Below are 22,231 nucleotides of genomic sequence, written 5' to 3'. Positions count from 1 at the left end.
GAGAGGGGACCAGCCCAATCATGTGGCTTTTTAGAAGCCTTCCTGAGACCGCGTTTGGGCCTCAGGGACCCACGGAAGCACGTCAGAGCCGGGCGGAGCTAGTGCACTTTACCTGTGGGGAAAAGGGCCCAGAGAGGCCAAGTGACCGTCCCGAGAGCGCACAGCTAGCAGTAGTTGATTGAATCCCAAATCTCCCAAGCGCCTGACCAGAAAACTCCCCAAGCCACCCAATTCCTGACCCACTGACCTTCCCCCCGCCACCCACGTGGCTGTGCCCCCTACCCCGAATCCAGAGTAGAAGGGCCTCTCAGAACACCGCACAACACAGCAGCCGCCCAGAGTCCCAAGTCCCTAGCACTGTCCTTTCCGCCACCTGGACGCAGAGTATAAGCCACCCTCTGCGGCCCTAATCATCTTTCTATAAATATCAGAGCATCTCATTTCGAAGGGGCAGCATGAACAACGAGCTCCTTTGCCTTCCTGACTGTGTTTAAAATCTGATTTAGAATTAATTTCCTTTGGTCGGCCACCGGCAGACACCTTATTTGTCAAATCTCAAGCTCTTTGCAGGGGAGAGGAGAGAGGCGGCCGGGGCCCCTGGCAGCTGCCGGCCTGACAGGCGGCCTGGGCAAGGTGCCCTCGGCAGGGGCGGTAGCCCCTCCTGGCCCGCGGCCGACACCAGGCACCGCAGACGCCGGAAGCGCCCTGGGTTGGCAGGCCCCAGCCCAGAGCCGCTCCATCTGTCTCGGCCATTAATTCCCGGCTCTGCCTCCAGGTCTCCAGGCTCCCCGAGGCCTGGTGATTAGTATTCTTATTAAAGATTATTTTATTTTCATTGAGCGGATTAATCTAGCCTTGACACTTTATAGCCATATGGGTATTAGCCGAGCGTGAGAGAACCACCCCCCGGTGGACTGGCGGGATGGCGGAGCTGCCTCTAAGCCGAGGCCGGGTGTTGAGAGGCTGGGGTGGGGGAAGGCCCCGGCTCCTCTGGAGGCTCCCCCTAAACCCGGGTTTGCATCCTGGCTCAGCTGGCAGCCTGGGGCAAGGCCCTCAAGTTCCCCCGAGCTTCTGTTTCCTCTCTGCCAAACAGATGTATTCACACCCACTAAGCAGAGTGGTAGTAACAAGTGCTGGGCACTGTGCTGGTGTGAATTCACGTGTATTCACTCCTGTCATTCTTACAACAGCCCTTGGAGGTGGGAGCTATTCTTATCCCCATTTTCCAGATGGAGACACTGAGGCCCAGCAACTTGCCCAGGGTCACTTAGCCTCGGGGACGGCGGGGACTGGTTGAGCAAAGGAGCCCAGCAGGCAGCCTGCTCCTGAGTTTCCGCTCTTGACGGAGGACCCGCTGAACTCTGAATGGTCCGGGACTCCAAACACAAAGGCTGTCCTGGGGCGCTTCCTCAGTGCCACGTGTCACGCAGAAATGTCACACCGCTCATGGACTGGTCTGCCCCTCACTGCTCAGAAAGCTCCCTGAAAGCAGCGTTAGCTCTTGTTTGTCTCCAGTCCATCACAGAAGCTCGGTGAATGTGGGTGAAGGAGCAGACGAGAGACAGAAAAAGCAGGCGGTTCCCACGACATTAATCGATGTGGATCCGATGATTCCAGTGTGATAGAACGTCATTTAGCTCACCAACAGATTGGATAAATATTTGCTGGCGAAGTGTAAAGCCTGTTTCCTGTGCCTGCTTCCTGGGCTCAGAAGGACGCTCTTGGGCTGTGCCCCAGAACTGGGCCTCCTGGGGGCCTCCCAGGAAGAGGAAGCAAGGTCACATGATGTCAGCTAGGAGCCCCCCAACTCCAAGCACCTGGCCCCAGTCAGGGGCCTCTCCAGGGGCCAGGGAAGAGGTCTCAAAACTGAACCACGTTCGCCCCGACTCCCCAGCCTTCTGGCTTCACAGTCTCTTGAGTCTGGGAAGCAGCTTAAGGATGTCATCATGTTCTCTGATGGCAAGTTTCCTCCCAAGTTTGTAGAATTTTACAAATTAACTGGAGTTTAGCTATTATAATCAAGAGATACAATCAAATCAAATGAAGCTTCTCTCAAGCCCCGAGTTTTCCCAAACAGGACTAGGCAGAGACAGAGCCCAGTGTTTCCTGGTGGTCTCTGTTTCAAAGCATTCAGTTCCACAAGTGGAGCTGGGAGCCGCCTGACGGGGTGGCATTTGGTCCTCTTGAACTCCTGGGGTCTGTCTCTGCTCAGAGTAGATAATGGAAGGATTAGCTCACTTTGAAAACTCCCACCAGTGTTGACAGCTCTATGCTGGGCCAGACCCTAGGAACTCTGAGATGAATAAGGCCCTACTCAGAGATCATCTGCCCTCAAGGAGAGAGAGTCAGATACACAGATGAAAAAAACACAGCCGTAGTGTTGCAGGCGGTGAGACTAAGCAGGGATGCAAAGAGAGAGGGGAGTGGTCGCGTCTGTGTGTGTATGTGTTTGTGTGTATGTGGAGGTGTCCAGAAAGGCTGCATCTAACACACAGTGAACAGGAATTTGAAAGACTTTGACAGGGAGATGAAGGAGAAGGGGTACAGCACGTGCAAAGGCCCTGGGGCACGGAGTTCGGAGATTGGCCGGTCCTCTAGTTTGACCTGAGAGAGGGGGGCGTGAGAGGTGGCACTGATGGGGGCTTCCAGGGGGCTTTGAGTGCCAGGCTTTATTGTGAAGGCCCCGGGGAGCCTGCGAGGGTTTGGATCAGCAGTGTCACTCGAGAGCCCCTCAACACGCTCATTTGCCCTCCCCCTGTACAGCTGACTCGTTCTCAGGGCGGGTCACTCCGCCCACCGTTTACTGTCTGCCACATCCTCAGCTTTTATTTTCTTCTGGAAATGATCACAGCTGCTTTTACTGAGTCTTCCCCACCTTGAAAAAGGCCAGCTTCTTGAGGGCAGAGACCATGCGGACCTTGTTCAAGACTGTGTCTCTGGCACCCAGCTCAGAGCCTGGTGTAGACGAGATGCTCCTGGAAACGGGCAGAAGGAATGGGGTGGGCTGGGCCTGGGGCAGCAGGGCTGGGGGCTGCTTGGCCATCAGGGCAGAGACGCGTGGCAGGTGAGGCAGAGGGCGGAGAGAGGGTCAGATGCGAGACGCGTCAGTCCCAGCCACAGCGATGGTGACGCGGGTTCTGGGAGCGTCAGGAGCCCGCAATTCCCAGACAGTCGGCGGCGCTCAGGGCACTTGTAAGACACAGCTTCCCAGGACTCACCCCTCGCTCTCCTAACTCGGTGACTGTGATGGGGCCAGGGTCAGCGTTTTCATAGGGGTGTCTCTGTGTCTGTCCACGTCTGGGGGCCTCTGGTCTCATCACTCATCTTTTCCGGCCAGGTCTCTCGCCCACCCCATTCCCTGACTGGCTTTCTTGTCCCCCCGCCCCCCACCACCACCACGCAGGACCAATTCCTGGGGTTTTTTGGCCCCCCTTGGATTCTTCCCTGATGGCTCAGACGGTAAAGCGTCTGCCCGCAATGCAGCAGACCCAGGTTCAGTCCCTGGGTCGGGAAGGTCTCCTGGAGAAGGTAATGGCAACCCACTCCAGGATTCTTGCCTGGAAAATCCCATGGACGGAGGAGCCTGGTAGGCTACAGTCCATGGGGTTGCAAAGAATCAGACACGACTGAGTGACTTCAACTTTCTTTCTCTTCCTTTGGATTCTTAGCCATGACCCCTGCCCCTGAGGCTAGTGGTGCCCTGTGAGGGACAAAGCCTGGGAGCCTGGGTGGGAGGGGTGGTTGGAGATGAGGGGCGCTCAGAGAGGTTTCTTCCTGAGCCAACTGTGGGCTGGTTCTCAGGTGTCAGGGTCCCAGCCTCCGCTCTGCCCCTGCCTTGCCGTGCAGCCCTGTGTAAGTCACCGGCCGCCTCTGAGCCTCAGTCCCTGCACCCGCAGATGAGAATAGGAAAGGGGTGATGCTGGAGGTCTAGACCGCTGTCCCCTGGGGAGCCCTGGGCCTGAGAGCCCCCTCCCTGAGGCCCGTCAGTGGGGCCCGGCTGGCTTACCCGAGGCCACCTTCTCCTCCACAGCCTGTGAGCTGGGCTTCTACAAGTCGGCCCCAGGGGACCAGCTCTGCGCCCGCTGCCCTCCCCACAGCCACTCTGCGGCCCCTGCCGCCCAGGCCTGCCGCTGCGACCTCAGCTACTACCGGGCGGCGCTGGACCCGCCATCCGCCGCCTGCACCCGTGAGTACCACCCCGTGGCCCCAGAGACCAGGACCCCGTGTCCCCAGGGAGCCAGGGCTCTGCAGGTGAGGCAGGGAGAGGACAGGTGACTCTCTTGGGCCAGGGATCGGTCTGGGCCTGGGGGTGACTCCGACCCTTCCACCATGCCCTTGACCTCTCTGGGCCCTCAGCTTCTTCTCATTGGTCACCTGCCATCTCTCCAGGGAAATCTTGCCTTCCCTGGGAAAGAACAAGAGCTGGACCCCTCCCTTTCCAGCACTGGGTGGCCATGGCATCTTCTGACCCAGGGGTCATACCAGCGTCCCGGGGGCCGGGGTGGGCGAGCGCTGTGGAGGGGGTTGCCCCTGAGGCAAGGCGAGCATCAGAAGGTGCCCCCCGTCAGTGATGACCCTGACGCATTGGTGGGAGCTCCTGAGTTCTAGGAGCTGCCATTGTGTGTGGGGGACAGAGGATGCCTGCGTAGAGCATGAGCTGGTCAAGTGCTTGTGCCCCCGGGTGCACAGTGCACACGCGTGTGCATCTGGGTACCTGCAGTGGCCTCCTGAGTCCCTGTGGGGCGCTGTGACCTCGGCGTGTGCACACCTGGCCAGCCAGGGAGACGTGTGCCTGGAGAGCGTGTGCGCATGCCCGTACCTGGGGCACTCCGAGGGACCTGGACCCCAGGCCCGCAGGGCCGCGTGCCTGTCAGTGTTTCTGCCGCTGCAGCTCCTCACTGGCCTCCTGGTCTCCTCTGCCCTCACCCAGAGGGGCCTGTCACCCCCAGCCCAGCTGGGAGGAGCTGCAGCCAGCTCAGCCCCACCCCCTCTTCGCCTGCCCTGGGCTCTTGGGATGGCGTGAGGGGGGCCTGACGCGGTGCTGAGGAGCTTTGCTCTAGAATTTACCCCCCAGCGTGATCTCCGTGTTCCCTGCCTCCGCCTCCATCCCCACTCAGCCCCAGGCCCCCTGCAGAGGCCGGTGAGGGCCCAGGTGTGCTCAGATATCATGTACACACACTCATATACCATACAGTCACACCACACACACACACACACACACTCATATACCAAATACCCACACACCACACACACACACACACACACACACACACTCATATACCATACACCCACACCACACACACACACACACACACACCAGGTGTACTCATATACCATACACCCACACACCACACACACACACACACACACACACACACACACACTCATATACCATACACTCACACCACACACACACACACACACACACACTCATATACCAAATACCCACACACCACACCACACACACACACACACTCATATACCATACACTCACACACCACACACACACACACACTCATATACCATACACCCACACACCACACACACACACACTCATATACCATACACTCACACCACACACACACACTGATATACCAAATACCCACACACCACACACACACACACACACACACTCATATACCATACACTCACACACCACACACACACCCACACACTCATATACCATACACTCACACCACACACACACACTCATATACCAAATACCCACACACCACACCACACACACACACACACTCATATACCATACACTCACACCACACACACACACATACACACCAGGTGTACTCATATACCATACACCCACACACCACACACACACGCACACACACACACTCATATACCATACACTCACACACACACACACACACTCATATACCATACACCCACACCACACACACACACACACACACACACACACTCATATGCCAAATACCCACACACCACACACACACACACACACTCATATACCATACACTCACACACCACACACACACACACACACACTCATATACCATACACCCACACACCACACCACACACACACACACACACTCATATGCCATACACTCACACCACATACATGCACACACCAGGTGTACTCATATACCATACACCCACACACCACACATACACACACACACACACTCATATACCATACACTCACACCACACACACACACACTCATACACACCAGGTGTGCTCATATACCACACTTACCCACACACACACAGAGGTGTACTCATACACCACACACACACACACACTCACATACCATACACCCACACACCACACCACACACATGCACACACACGCTCCCTCCACGGTTCCTCCCCAGACTTCCTGTCCCTTTGCCCCTGGGATACCTGCAGGCACAGAGAGGAAGGCGAGGGACACGGTGACCGCTCTGGGCTCCTCAGGCCGAGTGAGCCCAGCTCTCGCTTGTGGACACTTGCTTTCAGCTGGCTGGACTCCGATTTCTCCCCACATCCACGATGCAGTGCCCTCTACTTCTAGGAATGTTACGCTTGTGAAAAGCTAGACTTCTGCCTTCCACACCCTGCAGATTCGAAGGTTTCTCTGTGATTCTGAGATTCTGTTTTCTTAAAATCTAAGGTTCCCTGTTTGGGATTCTGAGAGTTGAAATTCTGAGCCTCGGGGGTCTCCATTACCCCCCCTCCACCTCTGTTCAAACCCCCACCCCCGGGACCCTACCCCAGCCCCCAACCCCCAGCCCCATCCCTTTCCTCTATGTCCTTGTGCTGACCAAGCTGCGGGCCTACCCTGGGACGGAGGGGAGGGAGGACACAGGCTCCACTCTCCTCCACCACGGCGTTCCGTGTCCTTTGCATGGAGTCCAGCCAGAGGTTAAGGAGCGGAGTGTGGGACGCAAGTGCCTGGAGCGTCTCACCAGGGGGACTGCTGTGTGCAGCCTCTCCCCTGCTCTGGAGGAGTTTGTGAAGCAGGCTTTCTGTGAGGCAGACCCCGGCATCCCTGTGGTCCTGCATGGGGGGGGGGGGTGGCTTCTGTGCCCAGACCCTGACACTGCGCTCCTTAGCCTGAGGGCAGAGACACCACCGGTGCCTCAGGGAGCTTCCAGAGGATCCAGTAGGTGTGCCCTCATCTCGAGGGAGCCCCAGGGATCGCAGGGAACCACAGCCCTTCCTTGATCTGCTGAGGGAAACTAGCCCAGCCCAGATGAACACCCACCAGGCCCGCCTGTGTCTCTGTACGCCCCAGGGCCCCCCTCGGCGCCGGTGAATCTGATCTCCAGCGTGAACGGGACGTCTGTGACCCTGGAGTGGGCCCCTCCCCTAGACCGGGGCGGCCGCAGCGACATCACCTACAACGCCGTGTGCCGCCGCTGCCCGTGGGCCCTGGGCCACTGCGAGACGTGCGGGAGCGGCACCCGCTTCGTGCCCCAGCAGACCAGCCTGGTGCAGGCCAGCCTCCTGGTGGCCAACCTGCTGGCCCACATGAACTACTCCTTTTGGATCGAGGCGGTCAATGGAGTGTCCGACCTGAGCCCCGAGCCCCGCCGGGCCGCCATGGTGAACATCACCACGAACCAGGCAGGTAGGCGGAGGTGCCGGTCCCCAGCTCCCCAGCCCTCGCCCTCCGCAGCCTCAGAGCTGCAGGTTGCCTTTGGGCAAGTGCCCGCCTGTCTAACCCTGTCTTCCTGACCAGGATGGCCGAGCTACAGGCTTTCCATGCCCTTAGAAAAATAGAACACATGCTCTTTGTGATCCTGCGGGCTGTAGCCCGCCAGGCTCCTCTGTCCATGAACTTTTCCAGGCAAGAATACTGCGATGGGTTGCCATGCCCTCCTCCAGGGGATCTTCCCAACCCGGGGATCGAACCCACGTCTTGTACACCTCCTGCATTGGCAGGCGGGTTCTTTGCCACTGGCGCCACCTGGGAAGCCCTCCTGTAAGTGGGAGTGATCCAGAAAGCCCTGAGGTAGACCAGCATGACCATCCAAGGCCTGGGTTCCAGAACTTTCCCCCTCTGCCTCTGTTTACTCCCTGATGCAGTAGGAATAATCATACCTCTGCGATTACTGTCATGAGGCTTAAGTGAAGGAGATAAAAGCGCTGAGCCCAGCAGCTGGCCCATGGTACGTGCTCAATAAATGTCATTAAAAAATAAACTCACTCTGATGGCCATTTTCCAGAACAGCGGCCACTGCTGTCCCTGGGATGGTTTTGGCCACACCGGTTTGGACAACAGCCATTTAACTCTGTTTCTAGCCAGTCATTGGGCTGAATATAGCCCCTTTCTTTCCTCATCCTGATGGGTGCTGCCTGTCAAGCAGCGGCCTGACCTGAGAGCCCTCTGCAGTGGTTTTCCCATTAAGAGCCCCCTGGCACGCACCCTGTGGCTCCTCACCACCCCCCACTTTCGTGTCCTCTAACACCACGCAGGCCTGGCCCAACAACTCTGTTCCCACTGTGTTACTAAGGAGGACACTGAGGCCCAGAGCCACCCAGGGTCTTTGCATAAGAGTGGTCGAGTCAGGATTCGAACCCAGGTCTGTCTCGCTCCCAAGTGAAACAGGCTTCCTAGCCCAGAGCCCAGGGCACCCCCCTCCCAGAGGCCAAGGCTTCATCCTCCCAAGAGACCCTAATTCCTCTGGCATCTGGGGAGCACCTATCAGATGCCAGGCTGTCCGCTCGATGCTGATGACTCAGAAAGGATTAGGCCCTGCCTCTGCCTGCGTGTCTCTGGGGCGGCCGAGGCAGGTGACCAGCTAGTCGGGGGTGAAGGAGAACCCAGAGTTACTCACACGGCTCAGGGGCTCCCTTGTTAAAAAGAGCAGCCTCCCAAGAACCCACACGCCCTTCCAGCCACCAGACTACTTCTTTCCATGTGGAAGCTTCCTGAAAAGAACTGTCATGCTCACACACCTGTGTCCTCTCCTCCACAGACACCTCTGGGCACCTCCAGTCAGACACCTTTGCCCGCCTGTCCCTAGAAATTCAGCTTGCAGTGGGTATTCCCTCCCCTGCTCTCTTGCTTTCCATGCCCAGGCCCACCCCCCATTTTCCATCCACCTGTCTGGCCTGTCCTCCGTCTCTACCAGCCCCTCTTTTCTCAGTTCGGTTCAGTTCAGTCGCTCAGTTGTATCCAGCTCCTTGCGACCCCACGGACTGCAGGACACCAGGCCTCCCTGTCCATCATCAACTCCCAGAGTTTACTTAAACTCATGTCCATCGAGTCGGTGATGCCACCCAACTATCTCATCCTCTGTCGTCCCCTTCTCCTCCTGCCTTCAATCTTTCCCAGCATCAGAGTCTTTTCAGATGAGTCAGTTCTCCCCATCAGGTGGCCAGACTATTGGAGTTTCAGCTTTGGCATCAGTCCTTCCAATGAATATTCAGGACTGATTTCCTTTAGGATGGACTGGTTGGATCTCCTTGCCGTCCAAGGGACTCTCAAGAGCATCCTCCAACACCACAGTTCAAAAGCATTGCTTCTTCGGCGCTCAGCTTTCATCATAGTCCAACTCTCACATCCATACATGGCTACTGGAAAAACGATAGCTTTGTCTAGACAGACCTTTGTTGGCAAAGTAATGTCTCTGCTTTTTAATATGCTGTCTAGGTTGGTCATAGCTTTTCTTTGGAGGAGCAAGCATCTTTTAATTTCATGGCCAACAACTCTTCTCTAACAACTTCCAAAAGCTAGACGACCCCCAGCTGGTCCAGGACCCTCCTCTCTTTCCTACTCAGCCCCATCTCTCCTGAGTGAGGACTTCTTATCAAGGGTCCTCCAGCCTTTGGAGGGTGAGCAGCGGGGAAACAGGAAGGCTGTGGCTGGAGGGGGCAGCGGGGACGAGGTTACAGCTCCGAGAGCAGTCCCCTCCATTTGGCTGTGGCCGGGTTGACATCTGACATTCCCGTCAGGCTCACGTCAGAGGCATTTGCCCAGAATGCAGGAGGTGGGGAGGAAATGGGAGGATGAGGGAATGAGCCAGGGGGTGAAAGGGTGATCTAGTGTGGCAGCCAGGGTACTTGAGCTTAGGTGGGCAGCTGGCCAGCTCATGTCCCTTCTCTAAGTAGCCAGCACCAACCCACTCACGCCCTCCAAACCCAGGCAGTGAGGGTGCCCGTTCCTTTGACTCTTTCCCCGCCTGCTCCTTTTCTTCCTCCTTCTCTGAGCAGTCCTGAGGTCCTGCTGCACAACCCTTGAGGCCCTGGGCAGGGGCGGGCAACATGGCAACACAGACATCAGGGCGGATGAGAGGGGCTGCTCAGGAGGGCTGGCAGGGGTCCCGCAAACTTTCTTCTGGCTTGGCCAGGGAGGAGGCAGTGGAAGTTGGGGTGGTCAAGCCTCACGTGGGTCCAGCCCAGCCCGGCTTCCTAGATGGGAGCCAGGCTGCTCTGACCCCGCGTAACTGACCAGGCTGCCCAGCAGTGATTTGCCAGGAGGAGCGGAGGGGACTGGTTTTCCTGGGGCAGCGGCAGGACCCTTGGCAGAGTGAGTGTGGTCCCAGCTAACATCCCAGGGCCGCGCCTGGGCAAGGGACACACAGAGGCCTCAACATCACCCATCTCTCCATCTGACCTAACCAAGTCCCCCTCCCCGCTATCCTCCGCCCCCCAGCCCCGTCCCAGGTGGTGGTGATTCGCCAGGAGCGAGCGGGGCAGACCAGCGTCTCGCTGCTGTGGCAGGAGCCGGAACAGCCCAATGGCATCATCCTGGAGTACGAGATCAAGTACTACGAGAAGGTACCACCCACGGGGACGGGAGCGGGGAGGGCGGCAGGCGGGCGACCCGAGGCTGACCGCCCCGCCCCCGCCGCAGGACAAGGAGGTGCAGAGCTACTCCACCCTCAAGGCGCTCACCACCAGCGCCACCGTCTCGGGCCTCAAGCCAGGCACTCGCTACGTGTTCCAGGTCCGAGCCCGCACCTCGGCCGGCTGCGGCCGCTTCAGCCAGGCCATGGAGGTGGAGACCGGGAAACCCCGTGAGTGCAGCGGGGAGGCAAGGGCGCCGCCAGGGTTGCGGGGGTCAGAGGAATGGGGCTAGTAGGCGCTGGGCTGTGTGGGAACCGATTGGCATGTTCATAGGTGAAAAAAGAACTGAGGCTCAGAGAAGGGAGGTTACATACCCCAGGTTGAGAGAGCTCATAACAGCCCATCATCTGCGGGCTTTTCCCGAGCATCAGTGTGACTGGCAGGATCCTGGTGCTCCTTGCCGACAGGAAGATCCTCTAATCGGCCCCGAGACCCTCTAGGGAGTTGGCGGTGTCCACCTCCCCACTTTTCAGGCGAGGGACATGAGCGTCAGAACAGTCAAACAGATTGCCCAAGGTGACCCAGCAGAGTAAGTCTTGAATCTGATCAGCCTGGGGACAGGCTCTGTGCTCCTTCCCCAGTATCGTTCCCCCTCCCACCCCCCACACCGCCCCCACCCCCACCTCCAGAACAGCGGTTCCCACAGCATCGTCCAGGACCGGCAGTCACGTCAGCCCCTGGGAAGTGTCAGAAACGTTCATTCTCAGGCCCCACCCCACATCTTTGGAATCAGAAACCCTGAGACTAGAGCCCCAGAAATTTCGGTTGGATCAAAACCCTTGGGGGTGATTCCAGCGCACATTCAAGCCTGGGAATCCTCTGCCTTCCACCACCACCCACCCCCATCTCCTATACTCAGCACCCTCCAGGGCGCAGTGTTAGGACAGCGGGCTTCCAAGGCTGAGTCGCTGCCCTGCCTCTTGCCGGGCATGCCCTTGGAACGTGTGTGTGTCAAGCGCTCTCAGGTGTGACCCCAAGTAGGGATCCCGCCTGACTCCCTGCTGTGTGTCCTTGAGCAATCTCCTTGAGTTCTCTGGGCCCCAGGTTTCTGGTCTGACAGCTCACAGTGATGCTGGGATCCCCCTGGAGAAGCTGCGGGTTAACTGGCAAGAATGCGCGGTATACCCAGCTTCGTCATTTACAGTAACAGGTAGGGCAGGTGGTTTTGGACTCGCCGGTGAGAAAGCTGAGGCTCAGAAGTCTGGTGACTCTGCTCGGGTTGCACCGTCCCGGGAAGGGGTGGCACCAGGTTGGGAAGCAGGGTATTGACGCGGCAGGTTGTAGAGGGGAGGGTCGGGGCAGAGGCAGGTGCACCCTGTGCCCCGACTCTCAGAGCTGAGGAGGCTGCCACTGGGCCCCAGGAAGGCTGCCAGACCTCTGAGGCCAGGGCTAAGAGGTGAGGCAGCGCCCCCACCCCGACCCTGGTTTCCCCCGCACAGGGCCCCGCTACGACACCCGGACCATCGTCTGGATCTGCTTGACCCTCATCACTGGCCTGGTTGTGCTTCTCCTCCTGCTCATTTGCAAGAAGAGGTGGGTGGTCCTGGGCACCTGCCACCCTGAGCCCCTCCCCCGGAGCACTGTGTCTCCTGCCTGTCCCCAGCCCCCGCCGCCGAGCCAGTGAGGCTTTGTGCTTGGGGCAGGGCTCTCTTATGGACAGACCTGTTCTTTCCCTCCTTCCTGGCACACTTCTCCGTCTCACCTTCCATGCTCAGGCTCACCTCCTGTTTTCCATCCACCTGTCCGGCCTTGTCTTTCTGCATATCCAGCTTTTAAACCAACTTCCGAAAGCTGGAGGATCCCGGCCCATCCAGACCCTCCTCTCTCACCCGCTTACCCTGCACCTTTCCTCAGTGACCTTATCAGGGTCTGCAGCTTTGAATTCCGCCTTCACGCTGACATCTGCCCAAGTGTGGCATCCACACAGGCCTCTCCCCTGAGGTCCAGTTGCCCGCTCCCATCTCCATTCGAATGTGTTTCCGACACATAGCACCCCCAAACCAGCCCCTCCCCAAGTCCCGTCTCAGAATGTGGCACCACCATTCGTGGAGTGACAAGCCCCAAACCTAGCCATTATCCTTGGTTCTCGTTTCCTCATGCCATGTCCGCCCACCAGCCAGTCCCACTGGGTCTCCCTGCAGCGTGACCCCCTCCATCTCATTCAATCCTAACAATGCCCCAGGATGTATAGATTCCAACCTCATTCTGCAGGTGAGTAAGCTGAGGATCAGAGAGGTGAGGCCACTTCAGCTAAATAGGTGTCAGAAGCGGGACAGAACACAGATCTGTTAAAAAACTGAAGACCGGGCTCTTAGTCACTCTTCCACTCGGTTCCAGAGGGAGGTGGGGTGGGCTTCGGATCCTGCTCAGCGAGAATTCGAAAGATCATCCATAGATGGAGAAACTGAGGCCCAGGGGAGGGAAGGGGCTTGCTGAGGTCACGTGGCAGAGTTGGCATTAGAAGCCTCATCTCCCAGACCCTCTGCCGGGAGTGCTTTTGGTATAAAATTGAGCCAGGAATACCATATATTTTGCTGTGAAGGCTGAGTGGACTCAACTGTGTAAACTACACAATGCTTTTTTATGAAGTATTTTTTAAATATTTATTTACTTGGCTGCATCGGGTTTAGTTGAGGCAAGCGGGATCTTGCGTTGCGGTGCACAGACTCTCTAGTTGTGACACACGGGCTTAGGTGCACTGCAGCACGTGGGACTTTAGTTCCCTGATCAGGGATTGAACCCGCGTCCCCTATGTTCCAAGGCCGACTCATAACTCCTGGACCACCAGCAAAGTCCCATGCCGTGCTTGTGAATGTCAAGGATGTCCCAAGGGCAGTGACTGGGGTGGCCGGAGCTGACTTGAAAGGGGATGGGGGAAAGATAGGGGGAATTCGCACGTGTCGCTGATGGGGGTCAGGGCTGAAGCTGAGGACCGTCCCCCTCCACAGGCACTGTGGCTACAGCAAGGCCTTCCAGCACTCAGATGAGGAGAAGATGCATTATCAGAACGGGCAGGGTGAGTGCAGGAGCCTCGGGGTCCAGAGGGGAGAGGGGCATTCACAGCAGGGGCCAGTGCTGGGCTGGGGCTGGAAAAAAGGAGGGAAGGGAAAAAGTGCCCGCAGAAGAGACTAGAGCCCTGGAGAGAGAGACAGCAGGGTGTCACACAGCCCCCAGCCCCCAGCCCCCAGGGGCATGGTGCGGTTCAACTTCGTTGGGTTTGCAGAGGATTCTATAAAGATCTTCCCAGGGAACTGCCCAGATTTCTGCACGCACACACATGCTCACACACAGGTTTGTTTTTTTTTTTTTTTTGGGGGGGGGGGTTGGTCATATACTCTTGGACAAGAACGCTTGCTACAGAGAACTTTTTCCAGACCCTGCAGAGACCTCAGAAAACAAGGCAAATATGAGGATACCTACCTCAACACTCTACTTCTTTGCCCATGGTAGAATCAGTCATGGTACTGATTCCCATGGAGCCTGAATGTGGCCTCAGAATCCTACTTAACCCAGTCTTTTAGAGAACCACTTTCCATCCACCTGAGTCGGCACTGTGGTGAAACCACTCTTGGTCACACTCCTACGCTAGGAATGAGAAAGATCTTCATAAGGACCTTGGGTTAGTTTGACCAATTGAAAAGGATCTTAAGGACCCTGAAAGTGAGCCCAGAAATATGTTGGACATACTCAGAACTCACTAGAAATCCCCAGATCCCCTACAGACCTCAGAGCCATTCCACAGAGACCCCGTTTTCACTTGGCAAACACTTACTGGATGCCTGCTGTTTGCCCCCCACATCCTGAGATTCCTGAAGACGCTTCTCAACCCACCCTCAGACCCTTCCCAGACTCAGGGAAGGGCTGGGAGGGGACGTCCTCAGGGACCCCAGTGATGGCCCTTCTCTCCTGGCCCCTCAGCGCCTCCACCGGTCTTCCTGCCCCTGCACCACCCTCCGGGGAAGATCCCAGAGCCCAAGTTCTATACAGAACCCCACACATACGAGGAGCCGGGCCGGACGGGCCGTGGTTTCACCCGAGAGATCGAGGCGTCTCGGATCCACATCGAGAAAATCATCGGCTCTGGTGAGCTGCAAGGCTTGTGCATGGGGGGACGTCATGGAGGTGCCCGGGAGAAGGGCACGCTGGGCAGAGGGAGCGGGGCGCCAAGATGCCAGGTGTGGCCAGGCATATGGGTGTGCAAGACGGGGCAAGTGCAGAGTTCAGGTGGAGGAGGGGAAGGTCCCACCGTCTGCCCCCTGCCTGCTCCACTTGGGTCCACAGGCGAGTCCGGGGAAGTCTGCTACGGGCGGCTGCGGATGCCGGGGCAGCGGGATGTGCCCGTGGCCATCAAGGCCCTCAAAGCCGGCTACACGGAGAGACAGCGCCGGGACTTTCTGAGTGAGGCGTCCATCATGGGTCAGTTTGACCACCCCAATATCATCCGCCTTGAAGGTGTCGTCACCCGTGGTAGGTGCCAGGTGAACAACAGCCTCAGCCTTCAGAGCCCCTCCTGCTGGAGTCAGGGCTCTGGGTCCATCTGCCTACCACCCTGCCCTGCCCCGTCCCCCTGGTTCAGGACCCCGGATGACTTGGCAGGGAAGGGGACCCAGAGCCAGGACCCTAGTGGAAACCTTACAGTCCCTGGGCCCCGTGGGCTCCTGGCAGCTCATAGCTGGGTGGGGGGTGGCATGGTCATGGGGTCACGGCCCTGCAGCCCTGATCCCCCACCAAGAGCCACTTCCCCCCCATTATGCACCCCCCGCCCCCAGGCCGTCTGGCAATGATCGTGACTGAGTACATGGAGAACGGGTCTCTGGATGCATTCCTGAGGGTGCGTGCCCCACTCTGCTTTCCACATGGGCCGGGAGAGGGAAGTTCAGTCTGGGTGATGGGAGATCATGCGAGGCCTCCAAATACCCCCTGGTCCCCAGAGCTTAGACCTAACAGACCTGGGGAAGGGGGAGCCAGGGGTGGAGAGGGTCAGTCCGTCCAGGTGCCTTTCAGCCCCCATCACGTGAAAGTCCCTCTGCTGTGGGTCCTGCGCCCTGTCCCGCACACAGGCTAAGAGCAGTGCCTCTGTGGGTTCCCAGGGCCCCACCCAGCTGGGAGGCATGGGGTGGGGGCCGGAAACCCCGATTCCCAGCCCTCGCCTGGCCATGTGTCTGTCGGGTGGTCAGGGACAGGGCCATACCTCTCTGGGTCTCCCTCTCCCCTTGGGCAAAGTGGATGACCAGTCTTCACGCCCCACCTACCTACCTGCCTCTCAGGGTTGCTGTGAGGGTAAACGAGACGTGAGAACAGACCCTCGACACTAGCATGCTTCCTAAGCAGGGAGGCCCTTTGTGAACTTCAAGGAGCCTTCCTGAAGCCCGCGCCACATCCCTCTGCAGACACACGACGGCCAGTTCACCATTGTGCAGCTGGTGGGCATGCTCCGAGGCGTGGGCGCCGGCATGCGCTACCTCTCAGACCTGGGCTATGTCCACCGTGACCTGGCTGCTCGCAATGTCCTGGTTGACGGCAACCTGGTCTGCAAGGTGTCAGACTTTGGGCTCTCCCGGGTGCTGGAGGACGACCCTGATGCTGCCTATACCACCACAGTGCGTAGCCCATGCCCCACGTGTCGTTAGGGAGGTTGGAAATTTCAGTGTTGCCTCCAGCCTGGGGGGACTCCTGTCTCTTCTCTGCACCTCTGTTTGCCCCTCTGTCAAATGGGTGCAAGCTTTCCCACCTTTGTGCCGTTGGAGAGACACCAGGGCTGGTCCCCATGGCCCCTCATTCACTGGGAGATTTGGGGAGAGTTGATTTCTCTCTGAGTCACATCCACTCTGCATCTGTCCCTAAAGTTTGGCTAAAACCCCCCAGCATTTTCACAATGTATTCTGTGGGGATTTGGGCTTCTTGAAAGGGGCCTTAAGTGCAGAGGTCTGCCTCAATCAGAGCCTACCCTTAGGGTCTCACCCACTGAGGTTTCACTTAGAGAAAGGACTTTGTAAGGGGGTGACGGGAGCTGGAAACCTGCTAGACCACGTTGTCTGAGCTTCATCACTTATTCAGGCATCAGTTCAGTTCAGTCGCTCAGTCGTGTCTGACTCTTTGTGACCCCATGGACTGCAGCACGCCAGGCCTCCCTGTCCGTCACCAACTCCCGGAGTTCACTCAAACTCACGTCCATCGAGTCGGTGATGCCACCCAACCATCTCCTCCTCTGCCATCCCCTTCTCCTCCTGCCTTCAGTCTTTCCCAGCATCAGGGTCTTTTCCTATGAGTCAGTTCTTTGCCTCAACCTGTTGACCGGCTCTTACTGACCGTCTCCAGGGTGCCGAGCCCACCACCCACTGTCTCTCGTTCAGTCTCCCCTCCTGCTCCGTGTGCGGGTCCCCCCCCCCGCATCAGAACAGGTGATCGTGGAAGGTCGTGTCTCTCCAACCAGCCTGCAAGTTTCCCAGCCCGGACCCCTGCGCTCAGCTCCCGGTCAGGCTGGGGAGGTGTTCTCAACACGCGTGTGTCCATCACAGGGAGGCAAGATCCCCATTCGCTGGACAGCCCCCGAGGCCATCGCCTTCCGGACCTTCTCCTCGGCCAGCGACGTGTGGAGTTTCGGGGTGGTCATGTGGGAGGTGCTGGCCTACGGGGAGCGGCCCTACTGGAACATGACCAACCGGGACGTGAGTGCCAGAACCTGGCTGGGCAGGGGCGTTCCGGGGCCAGGGGGCGAGGGGGCGAGGGGGCCGCTCCAGCCCAGCACCGTGTTCCCCCTCAGGTCATCAGCTCGGTGGAGGAGGGCTACCGCCTGCCCGCACCCATGGGCTGCCCCCACGCGCTGCACCAGCTCATGCTTGACTGCTGGCACAAAGACCGCGCCCAGCGGCCTCGCTTCTCACAGATCGTCAGCGTCCTGGATTCGCTCATCCACAGCCCTGAGAGTCTCAGGGCCACGGCCACCGTGCACAGGTGCCTGGCACCCACCTCAGCCCCGCCCAAGCCGGGCTGCCCTCCCCGCTTGCCCTGGATAAGGCCCCGGCTTCGTCCAGGCCTCGGGACAGCTCCGCCTGGACCCCTGGACCAGACCCAGCCTGGGCCTCTGACCCCTGTTCACCCCTCTCCTTCCAAGCCCGGGTAAACCCCTTAGCTGCTGCCGAACCTGATGGTGGCGGGTGCCAGTGTCTCCTGGCAGGCGCCTTACCCAGGGCCCCTGTGCCTCAGGTGTCCGCCCCCCGCCTTTGCCCGGAGCTGCTTTGACCTCCGAGGGGGCGGGGGCGGCAGCGGGGGCCTCACCGTGGGAGACTGGCTGGACTCCATCCGCATGGGCCGCTACCGGGACCACTTCGCTGCCGGGGGTTACTCCTCCCTGGGCATGGTGCTCCGTATGAACGCTCAGTGAGTGTGGTGGGCCCAAGGGATCGGGATCCGAGCGGGGTCGAGGGCAGGGGGCGGGGCCGAGGGCAGGGGGCGGGGCCGAGGGCAGAGGCGGAGCCGCTGAGCACGGCAGCTCCCGGGATGGGTCCCAGCCTCCCAGGTCAGCACCGCCTTGCTTTCCAGGGACGTGCGTGCCCTGGGCATCACCCTCATGGGCCACCAGAAGAAGATCCTGGGCAGCATCCAGACCATGAGGGCCCAGCTGACCAGCACCCAGGGGCCCCGCCGGCACCTCTGACCTAAACTCAGCCAGCCCCGGGGCCCCTCCTGCCGTCGGAGGACTCGCGAGGTGGGCGGTCCCAGGCCTCTGCCCTTCCGCCTCAGCTGCCTTCCGCTCAGGTGCCAAGGAGACCGAGGATCCCTCCGCAAGACGCCAACTTATCTGGGGTCAGGCCACCTGGGAAGGGACTTTGGCGCCCAGCAGAGGGCAGAGGGCCTTCTCTTTCCCAGAAGCTGGAGTGTCAAGGGCCCTGAGATGTCGCCCACCTGCCTCCTTGTGCATGCGGGTGTGTGTGTGCGCGCACTCACCTCACGAGGTCATGGGAGCCCTGGTGAACATGTGTGATCGTGTGTGTGTGTGTGTGTGTGTGTGTTCATCTTTCAGGCCCCCATGGATGTGTGCGAGTTCGGTGACCGTGCTTATTCATTAAGGCTGGGGGTGCACGTGTGTGTGACTGTGGATGGCGTGTCACAAGCGTGAGGATGTGTGAGCTCGGAGCTCGGTGTGACACTGCCCCTCGAATGTGGACCCGGGTCCCAGCACCCACAGGGTCTGGGGAGAGGCTCAGCCCCTCCCGCACACCTGGAGGCTGGAGCCAGGGGCTACTTCTGAACCTCACCAGCATCAGGCCCACCCTAGTTCTCCGCCCGGGTGGGCCCACCCCCGGCTCTATCTCAGGTCTGAGCCCTCCCTCTAGCTGGTAGGGGCGGGGGTCACCTGCTTCCCCCACCTGGCTCCCACACTGCTTCAACAGGAAAACAGGGTTCCCGGCCAGCCTCTCTGGCCCCCTTCTGTGCAGGCATCACCACGGCACACACGCGATGCCCTCAGCTGAACTTGGCTACCTGGCCACAGGCCAGGGGCCACCACCTTCCCCCTAGTCTTTGGTACCCCCCCCCTCTCAGCCCAGGGCTTCTCACTTGGAAGGGCCTCTGCCAATGTCACTGCCCAGCCCTGGCCTGTCCCCCCCGGTGCCCCCCGACCCCATGCCTGGGATCAAGGACCATAAGATCCTAGTTTTTCAGCCCCGAGTCCACCCCTCCTTCACCTTCTGGGCAGACCAAGGGAGTGTGTGTGCTTTGTCCAAGGTCACACGGCAGCTTCAGAGTTTCAGAGCTGCGCCTCCAAGGGAGGCTCTTTTTCCCAAATCCTCCCACACAGATGGATGTGGGTGGGAGGGACTTGGGAAGCCCCCATCCCACCCCACCCCCCCCCTCCCCCACCCCCACCGACTCAGTTGACCTTCCTCCTTACGGCCCACCAGGGTATGTAAATATCTTTTTTCTACCATGTCAGAATATTTTTTTCCTCACTCCTGACAATGCAAAAATGGTCTTCAAAGCACATAAAAAAAAAAACAAAAACACCCAGGGTGAGAAAGCCCCATCCCAGGGGAAGCTGGCAAGGCCCATGGAACCCCACCAAGCAGGATACTCAGTGAGCCCTGCCAGCCTCCAGGGAGGGACGAGCCCAGACCCACCCCAACCTCCACCCCCACCCAGCCCTCCCGGTAGCCAGCACAGCTGTCCCGCGGAGACGCCAGCACTGAGTCCCCTCTCCCTCCTGCAATAATTTGGGGAGCCTCAGCCCCGCCCAGGTGCCGCGGCCAGCTCTCTACACCTCTATATATTATATTACTATATCGCCGAGCTGTTCTTCCTTCCTATGGAAGTCGGAAACATGGTCAGGACACGATCTAGGGAGGACCGTGTCTTCCTCCCACCCCCATCCCACTCTTGCCCAGTTCCTGGACTCTGGATCCTCATGGCCGGGGGGCACACAGTGGGCCTGGCACTGGGAAAAGTGTGGCCCCTGCCCGTAGCGTGAGGCACCCCAGGGACCTGCCTCTCTGTGGGCTCCATCCTGAACCTTGTACTTGCCCACAAGGAGAATAAATTCTGCCTCATCTTTGCCTGTGTCTCCCGTTTCTTTCCATCCCTACGACTCTGACTTCTCCTGGGAAGGAAGGAGCAGCCTTATGCTATGCACCTACTGTATGAATCCCATACATTTTTTCCCCCCTCTCTGGTCTTCTCATCTATCCTAGGAGGTAGGATTCATGTGCCCATTTTGTTATTAGAGGAGGCTGAGTTTTACAGAAGTCAGCTTGCCTAAAGTCAAGTTTATGGGAGTCTGAATCGAAACTCAGGTTTGTCCAACTCCGAAGCGCATCCTCTGCTAGGAAACATCCCTAATTCTCTCTTCTATGAACTGCAGATGGCGCTTAACCCTGGAGCTTGATTGCCCTGACTTCGTGTTCTCTTGGGGACTCCCCTGAAGGAGGAATGTGTGAGGAAAGGTCTTCTCATGCAAACAGCTGCCCTGGGAACAAGGAGTCCACTGAGACACCTGGGCGCTATAGGGCAGGGAAAGGAAGACAGGATGCAGGCAGCTTCCGTAGTTATATCAGGGGCTCAGGACGCACCTCTGCTCCCTGAGAGAGGAAAGAGTGTCAGGAGACAGGCTGGTGGCCTGAGGCAGAGCAGAGCCCCGTTGTGTCCATTTGAGTCAGTGGCTGAGACATTTGGGGAAAATACCCCTGGGGACTTGTTGATGAGCAAATAAATGATCTCCAGCTACCCCTCCGGCTGAGGGAAGGGTCTTCTTTCCTGCCCCTCCTCCAACTTGGGTAAGGAGGACCAGAGAGGAAACCCACGTAGTGTGTTCCCTACAGTCTCACTAATAGTTCTTCTCAGGGAGGCCAGTGCCCCATATGGCAGAACCCTCACGTAAGCCAGAGCTGTTTGATCTCAAGCCAGATGTGTATCCCTCTAAAACCCCAAGTTCCGCTCCAGACTCTGCCCCATGGAACCAGCAGTTTCCTGTGAGGAAAAATGTGTTACTACACACCTCTCTTCTCTAAGGACCAACCATCAGAGCCTACTGACCGCCTACCATGGACTGGGTGCCACTGGGGATACAAAGATGGACATGCAGCCCCTTCTGTTTAGAAGCTGAGAGTGGGTGGAGGTACAGAGAGCCCAAAAATGTTTCCCTCGATCAGATCCAGGAGGCTATGTCCAGAAGATGGTACACACAGTGGGGTTAGAGGAGGTCAAAGGAGAAAGAGAGAGAGGGAGATGGAGCCTGGAGGGCCAGGGCTATCATCAAGGACTTCCTGGAGGAGGGAGCGTTCAGCTGGGCCAGAGGATGAGAAGGGTTTGGAGATTCATTTTCCAGGCAGCCCCCTGTGCAAGGGTGGAATGCAGAGGAGAGAAAGAATAACAGCCACGGGAGAAACAAACTGTGCTCGTGGTGAGAAGATCCCCTATTATCAAGTTGGCCAGTAGACTCCAATTTAATCTATACATTTTATTCCCAATAAGATTTGAAATGAGGTTTTCTCCGCAGCTTGACAAGGTCATCCCAAAATGCATATGGAATAATAAAGAACCCAGAATAGCTGAGGCAATTGTGAAGAAGAAAGAAGAGGAAGAGGAAGGAAAACTCACCCTGCCAGATCTCAATAATTGCTACAAAGCTTTAAATAATTAAAATCATTTGATTTGGTCCCAGGAATAGAGAAACAGAGAAAACGAGCAGAATAATGACTAAGAACAGATCCAAATATATCTGAATGTTTGAAACATGGTAGTCAATGAGTGATGTTAGGACAATTAAATACTCCCATGGAAAAAGATAAAAGTACATCCCCATTCATACCACTCACAAAATAAGTTCCAGGTTGATCAAAGTCCTATCAGTAAGTATAAAAAGCAGAGTACAAAGCTTTTCAAACAAAACAGGGAAATAACTTTAAGATCTCAGAGTAGAAA

The 22,231-nt window shown here is 58.0% G+C and overlaps 1 protein-coding gene across 1 annotated transcript in view; it reads left to right on the top strand.

Moving 5' to 3' along the window:
• EPHA8 (EPH receptor A8) overlaps positions 1 to 20,367 on the top strand; it is a 36,655-nt gene extending 16,288 nt beyond the window's left edge. Inside the window, exons 4-17 of the mRNA XM_027965545.3 lie at positions 4,031 to 4,186; positions 7,257 to 7,592; positions 10,623 to 10,747; positions 10,824 to 10,986; positions 12,256 to 12,349; positions 13,765 to 13,832; positions 14,735 to 14,899; positions 15,098 to 15,283; positions 15,586 to 15,647; positions 16,207 to 16,416; positions 17,335 to 17,484; positions 17,580 to 17,770; positions 18,023 to 18,196; positions 18,359 to 20,367. Of these exons, the coding sequence (XP_027821346.3) occupies positions 4,031 to 4,186; positions 7,257 to 7,592; positions 10,623 to 10,747; positions 10,824 to 10,986; positions 12,256 to 12,349; positions 13,765 to 13,832; positions 14,735 to 14,899; positions 15,098 to 15,283; positions 15,586 to 15,647; positions 16,207 to 16,416; positions 17,335 to 17,484; positions 17,580 to 17,770; positions 18,023 to 18,196; positions 18,359 to 18,473 (2,195 nt within the window). The 3' untranslated portion in view covers positions 18,474 to 20,367. The remainder of the gene's footprint in view (positions 1 to 4,030; positions 4,187 to 7,256; positions 7,593 to 10,622; positions 10,748 to 10,823; positions 10,987 to 12,255; positions 12,350 to 13,764; positions 13,833 to 14,734; positions 14,900 to 15,097; positions 15,284 to 15,585; positions 15,648 to 16,206; positions 16,417 to 17,334; positions 17,485 to 17,579; positions 17,771 to 18,022; positions 18,197 to 18,358) is intronic.
• The last annotated feature ends 1,864 nt before the right edge of the window (positions 20,368 to 22,231 follow it).

Source organism: Ovis aries, chromosome 2 (assembly GCF_016772045.2).
Source record: "Ovis aries strain OAR_USU_Benz2616 breed Rambouillet chromosome 2, ARS-UI_Ramb_v3.0, whole genome shotgun sequence".
In the NCBI taxonomy this organism is placed as follows: domain Eukaryota; kingdom Metazoa; phylum Chordata; class Mammalia; order Artiodactyla; family Bovidae; genus Ovis; species Ovis aries.
This window is presented reverse-complemented; position numbering and strand designations above follow the sequence as displayed.